The sequence below is a fragment of the Frieseomelitta varia genome, unplaced genomic scaffold, assembly GCF_011392965.1.
Source record: "Frieseomelitta varia isolate USP_RPSP 00005682 unplaced genomic scaffold, Fvar_1.2 scaffold_10, whole genome shotgun sequence".
In the NCBI taxonomy this organism is placed as follows: Eukaryota; Metazoa; Arthropoda; class Insecta; order Hymenoptera; family Apidae; genus Frieseomelitta; species Frieseomelitta varia.
The window spans coordinates 49,854-56,753 of record NW_025108639.1 but is presented as its reverse complement, the minus strand read 5'-3'; the positions used below and the strand labels follow the sequence as shown (position 1 = coordinate 56,753).

At 31.3% G+C, this 6,900-nt stretch overlaps 1 protein-coding gene across 1 annotated transcript; it reads right to left on the bottom strand.

The window, feature by feature from the left end:
• Positions 1 to 3,243: 3,243 nt before the first annotated feature.
• Positions 3,244 to 6,661, bottom strand: LOC122531001 (protein zerknuellt 1-like). The gene is made up of 2 exons (XM_043658915.1): positions 6,373 to 6,661; positions 3,244 to 4,031 (listed from the first exon to the last, which is right to left on the bottom strand). Exons 1-2 carry the CDS (start codon positions 6,659 to 6,661, stop codon positions 3,244 to 3,246), a joined length of 1,077 nt encoding a protein of 358 aa, XP_043514850.1.
• Between the last annotated feature and the right edge of the window lie 239 nt (positions 6,662 to 6,900).

The following is a 6,900-nucleotide window of genomic DNA, read 5'->3' as shown; positions in this document are numbered from 1 at the left end:
ATGAATAACCAGATTTTTATGCATTTACGAAATATTGAAAAATACAACAAAAATTTAGCTATGTTCATAAAAATAATAATTTTTAGTTATTTTAATAATAATTAATTTAGGATATTTGATTATATTTTGTACTTCACATTCTCCGCGATAGAGTTTAGTAATTTAAAAATTCTGAAACATAATTAATTTAATCCTAGAATGATTAGTAATAAATAGTAATAAATTTATAATAGATTAGTTAAATATTAAATATAGCTTTTTAGTTTGTAAGAGAAAAATTAAAAAAAAAAAAATTGTGACAAACCGAATAAGAGCTATCAAAGTGACGAAAAAATTTTATAGAATTATTTATTACAATGCGTGCTTTTATTTTCTGTATGTAAAATATACGAACGAAAGTTTTTTTTCTTTGACTTGCATTATGGTATTTGTTTAAAAAATTCTAATGTAACAAACCAAACCCTTCGGTTCTCCAGTCGGAATTTTTCTAGAAAAAAAAAGGAAAAAAATCCTCGGTAGGAAAAGTACTTGTATTATATACCATTTATACAAGTAACAGCCGGCCCTCTCTTAATATTATCCATCCATTATTCATCCTGGATCACAGTCGGAATCTTTCGAAATCGTATTCGCGAGTAAAGGCTATAAGAAACGTCCGATTCAAATTCAAATGCTCATAGATCCTGCTGTAGATCCACGACCATCCCGTGGTCCATTGTATTTATTGGCAGAATGCGCGTTCACGCGAGTCCACGCACGGCTTGTACTGACTGTTTCTATAAAATCTCGAATCGAAATTCCTTGAGAGAGATACCGGCGATAGTGAGCGACATTTTGTTTCTATCCGCTTCGACTGTTTTTATCGCCGCGAATAAAATTGTTTAATCAGCTTTATCAGTTCCAATATATTTTCGAAAGGAGAGTGAAACAGATTATTTTGTAAGTGAATTTTAATTCGTTTTGCATTGAGCGTCATGACAATCTTTCTGTTTTCCTTCCTAAATAAAATATATTATTTATGAACGAATTATTCTTTCTTCTGGTTAAACATCTTTCTTATGAAATAAATGGGAGATTAATTTTAAAATGTATTAGGATAGGGTTAGTCTTTAAAAATATAGAAAACTTATTTTAATTTTCCTTCAAAATTATTTTTATTATTTTTCATTCTTTGTTACTTTAATTTTAAGGGAACGTGGTAATGAGGGAAAATAACAAATTCCTTTTGTTTGGTAGTATATTTTATTTTTTCATTCTATATAAAACGAAATTAAACAAAAAAAGAAAATAAATTGAATTGGCAATAAAAAAATAAAATAAAAGTTGCACCTTAATGTTCTAATTAATAATCTTTCAAAACTTATTTCTAAACTTTTAACTATTCTTCATCGATTATCCTAAAAGTACAAAAACTTCTTCTTTGTGGAAAGGAGAAGTTTATGCACAAACTGAAAAAATATTAAATCGAAGAGAGAAAAGTGTATTTTAGAGCACGAAAGAGCGAAAGGGGATGATGGAGGCTCTCGGTATAAGGGTGGTCGCAAACAGAATGAGATGTTCTCACTCTCTCCATCTACCTATCGCTCTTTCTCTGTCTTTCTCGCGCAAGTATGCAAAAGTGTAGGGTTGAATTTCTATTCTTCAGCCATCTATCTTCTTTGAGACTGACAGATAGACGAAACTCGAGTGCCACTGACGTGGCAACCTTTACACGACTATGCAAACTATTGTGTTGGTGCACGCGCTCGCACCTGTACATAATATGCACATGCATGTATGTGTACGTAAATTTGTATATGCATATGCATATATACGTACATACGTGCATGTACGATGTAACGTTACAAAACAAGTGCATACATGCGAGAGACGTCAATTTTTTCATATCTATATAAAAAATTTATTACAACGAGACCATTCGGTCTCTTCTTATCAATTTCGTTTTTTTCTTATCGAAAAAAACGAAATCAGTTCTCTATATAAATGATTCTTAAGGCCTCTAGACACGCTGAAGCGTGCGGCGTCGACTTCTAGATTCATGAAACCCGCATTAAAGTGAATTTGTTTCATTCTGATTCATGGATACCGATTTGTATTCATCATGAAATCTGGAAATCGACGCATGCAATTAATTGAGCAAGTAAATCTTATATACTAAATAGAGATACAACTTTTTTTGTATTTTATTTTTTTATATTTTTTTTCTTTTTTTTTTTTCTTTCTTTGTAGAATATTAAAATAAAATTTAATGTTGACAAACACGAAATTGCATGACATTTTAAATATAGACTAAAACTATGAAATGTATGAAATCGATGCATGCAATTAATTTATAGAGATTTTGTAATCTTCAAAACTAAACTCGTCGACCGTAAAGTCGACGAGTTTAGTTTTGAAGATTACAAAATCTCTATAAAAAAAATATTCGAAATAGCAAGTAAATCTTATATACTAAATAGAGATAAAACTTTTTTTTTATTTTATTTTATTTTCTTTTTTTTTTTTTCTTTCTTCGTAGAAAATTAAAATAAAATTTAATGTTATGAAAATTAAAATAAAATAAAATGTAATAACAGACACGAAATTGCATGACATTTTAAATATAGACTAAATGTATTAGACTAAGATGAAATATTCTTGAGAATTCAGAACATTTCAACATTATTTTTTGTACATGAAATTTCGTTCTTAAAATTATTTCTCTTGTTGTTCGAAGAAAGAATATTTAGAAAAATTTTAATTTCTATATCAATGACTGACTTTATTAAAATAATTGCGTCAATTTGGAGTAATTAGTATCTTAAGATAATGTAGTTAATATTTACAAATCATTATAATTGTATCTTAATCTACAAAATATACTTTTTTTTTAAATTTTTATAAATTTTTTACATTTTTTTACATTTTTACAAATTTTTTAATCTTAAGAAAATGTGTTTATTTACAACTTAATTAACTCTAAATTACATTCTCCGTTATTTCGTTTTACTCGTGATTTACAATTAAGTGTTGCGTACTTAGCGCAGATCATTTTCTAACGAGTAAAAAGAAAAGACGCAATTTAATGTAGAAAAAAATTTCTATCTTGCACACGCTTTCAATGCTTGTCAGCCTCAGTCTCTTGTGCTATTGATAATTTTCAATAACGTATCACAGATAAAATTTTGATAATAACAATGTGCTGACTATTTCAAAGAAAACAGTGCAAAATGAAATTCTTTATAAAATTTACAAATTGGAACATTATAAGTTCTCAAGAAAAGAAAGTTCTAAAGAAACATTTGTCTCATTTGAGTTATGAGCTGCTTCTTCCAAAACTTTCAAATATTCATCATTAAAATCAGCAAGCATTTGTTCTGTATTGAACTCCATGTTAGAAGTAGTCGTTGCATAATACGACTCATTACACGTTCCTGAATTGTTTCCTTCGTATAAGCAAGAAGTGAAGGTGGCGGTCTCAGATGGCACCGCAGATGTTTGTGCGGTGAATGAAGCTGCTTCATTTGCCACTTGATTGTGACAAACTGCTTCATTTGCCACTTGTTGTTGTAAACATTGATTTCCAACCTGCTGAATACGTTGGCTTACTGGCTCCAACTGACTTGGTTGAAATTGCACCAAGTTCTGAGTTGGTGGCTCGTACATTTGGGCCATAGGCAAATAGGCTTGATACATGCAGGATGACATTGCCTGCGTATTCTCTTGTGGATTAATCTGATAATTTGTACTTGGATTCGAACTAACATTTTGTTGTTCTGAATTTTGTGTTATTTGGTTTCTATAATTTTCTGTTCTAGGAATACTTCCAATATACGTCGGGTTGGTCAAATTAGATTGTTGTTTTTTCATTTTCATCCGTCTATTTTGGAACCAAATTTTTACTTGCCGCTCCGTTAGCGAAAGTGTATTTGCTAACTGGATTCTGCTAGATCTGCATAAATATGGAGTTTTTGAAAATTGCTTCTCCAATTCCATCAATTGTACACTTGTATAGGCTGTACGAGTTCTTTTGCCAGTTGTTTTCGCTTTACCTAAAAATCAAAATTCATTCTCTATTTAGTAAATTCGTAATGTATATTTAGTAATACGTCTAAATTATTAAAATTCATGACCAGAGAAATAAGATTTTCAGAATTTTTCTCAGAAGGAGCAAGGTTTTGTCTAGTAGAAATATTACTTTCCCAGACAAAAATTCTCATTCAGATTTCACTTAAAACTTTCAAGGTTTCTTTAAACTTTTTATTAATTTGTTGTTAATTTTAAATTTATCTTCAAGACGGGAAAAGCGTTAGTTTTGCTTGCAAATAAATTTAGGATTTAGGACTTCTTTTCAGAACTTATTCCTTTAGTACCATAGGAAAATTATCCCTTTAATACCATAGGAAAATTATTCTTTCTTGTGAGAAAGCAATATTTGGAAAGAACATTAAGAGAAAATTAAGCTGAAAACGATTTCAGTTAAGGAAAACCTGATGTTTACTGTTCAAAGACTGGAAATTTAATCTGATTTCAAAAATATACATAAACCGAAAGGAAACCTCTACCTAAATGATCGTTAGTGAGGTACAAAAATATTTGGCCAACAACTTAGGGTTTATGCGCGCACGAGCTCCTTGTGTCCCCACTTTCCTGATCGGATGCAAGCCTTCATCCCTACTCTTTCGTTCGCGCACGGGCCCCTCAACCCCCTCCACTATCGCCAGTTAGCAGCGTCTGACTTAACGCACGTTTGCAACAACCGATTGTATGATGAAAATGATAGAAGATATAATGAATATCTTAAAGTTTAGAAATGGAACTACTCCAAAAATTACTATTTTCCTTCTAGTCTGTGATTATCTTATAATCTTATAATTTTGAATCATTTAAAACTTTTTCATTTTACTATCGAACACTTTGTTAATTCTTAACTGGTATCGCTGAACATTCTATCCTATCGCTGAATTATGAAGCGTAATTTTCGAGAGACAGATGTAAAGTGTAGGGATAGGAATTTCTACGCGATTGAACACGTGTCTACGTTTTTTTTTTCCATTTACCTATTGATAAATCAACAATCTATTGTGACACGCGATGCGAACTGCGTTATTTCTTAAGTATTTTGGGGCATATCGATGCCCCGAGGGAAAGAAGAAACGTTCGAGGAAACGTTATCGAGGTAACGTCGAAGATGGAGAGCCCGATTTTCACATTTTGATCGAACTACGGAGACAGAATATATGACGAATGACTGTGGAACTCGTGACGAAAGCGAAAATGATAAGCGCTTTATCCATCGACCCCGTTGATAAGCCGTTAATTTCATTAAAATTCTAGAAACGAAGAAGATTTAGAAAGTATTTTAGAAAACTTATCCTCCCGTTGGACGTTTAACTTTCGCTGCACAGACTTTTTGGAATCGAGGAAAAGTTTTTGAAATGAGAAATTCGCGAAATGCGAAATTTTCAATGAAGAAGAATTTTCTTTCTCCCTGTCTATCATACGATGATACTGAGACGATCGAGCGTGTATTTCATAACCAATAAACGTGTCACCACTGACCCAAGGATAACAGTCTATCATCTGGTGACTCTGTTTTATATAAACCTATGTAGAGCATCGACGAGCAAGCGGGACGAGAGCGCCGTTTTATAATCCCTCGAGACTAAAGTCTCCTAAATGAGCAGCTCGTTAATCAAACTTGATTCAATAATGTCTACGGGAACGTCTATTTGCCTAGAATCCGCGACGACGGCGAACTTTCTTGTTTAACGTTACTGTGTAATTTTAGCTATCAAATGAAAACGTTCGCGTGTCCTTTTTTTCCTTAATAATGGGCTAATTCCTAATTAATTCCGCCATATATAAATGATGAAACTCTATTATTAGATGAGCAGTTCATCAGATGAGCACTAGTATTTTATTTAAAAAGAATAAATAAGATTCAAACGTTTCTAAAAACATTTTAATGTTTGTTTCGTGAAACTAGATCCAGAATGTTCTTGTTATAGTTGAACGACAAAAATTCATTTACAAATTAATTAACATTTCTTTGTCTAATGTTTCTTTGTTTAATGTTCAGTAAAATGGCGAAAGCGAAAGTCGTACGGCGAGTTTCAAGAGAGCAAAATGGTAGATTCTCAGCCGAGAGAAAAAGTTTTTCAACGTTTTTAGAAAATCCTAATAAGTTGTTATTACTCTATCCTTTAACAATCTATTAATTTCCCGGTAATTTATTAATCAAGATATTAAAATATCTTTAAAAATTCAACAAAACGTTATTCTCGCTTCTCAAATCGTTATATTAATTTCAATTTATAACAATACCGAATAAAAATAATTTTATATCCGAAATTAGATTTGAATAAATAAAGATATAAAAAAATACGATACCTTCAGCAGGTGACCGCTTTCTCGTTGTGACAGACTCGTTTGTCTGTTCAGACGTGGTGCTAGTACCCGCTGGGGGTCCATTTCTTTGCATCAAGTTTCCCGGATTCGGTAAACTTCTTCTTAATAGATCGTGTTGAGATCCATAATTAGGACATTGTTGAAGTCCATTTCTATTATTTTCCGGCGATAAACTCGCCGGTGATAGAGGCAGAGTGTGAATGTAATAAGATTGTGGGTATAAATGAGGAATTGCATCCACTATGTTGCTTGTTATATTTATGTCCAACATTTTTGTTTGATTAATTTGATATTGTATTTAATAATACTGTTTTATTAATTTGATATATCACTTATATTAATATTGTTTATTTATTTGATATATCACTTATATATCACTAAGTATGTCTATCACTTAGTGTTTCACCTCTATCACTTATATATCACTAAGTGTTTCACCTCTATCACTTATATATCACTACGTGTTTCACCTCTATCACTTATATATCACTACGTGTTTCACCTCTATCA

What these genes read in the sequence shown, in the direction of transcription:
- LOC122531001 (XM_043658915.1), bottom strand. Translation starts at nt 6,661, where the DNA reads ATGTTGGACATAAATATAACAAGCAACATAGTGGATGCAATTCCTCAT. An exon ending in AAAGCGGTCACCTGCTGAAG is followed by an intron (nt 4,032 to 6,372) that starts GTATCGTATTTT and finishes TTTGATTTTTAG; the next exon opens with GTAAAGCGAAAACAACTGGC.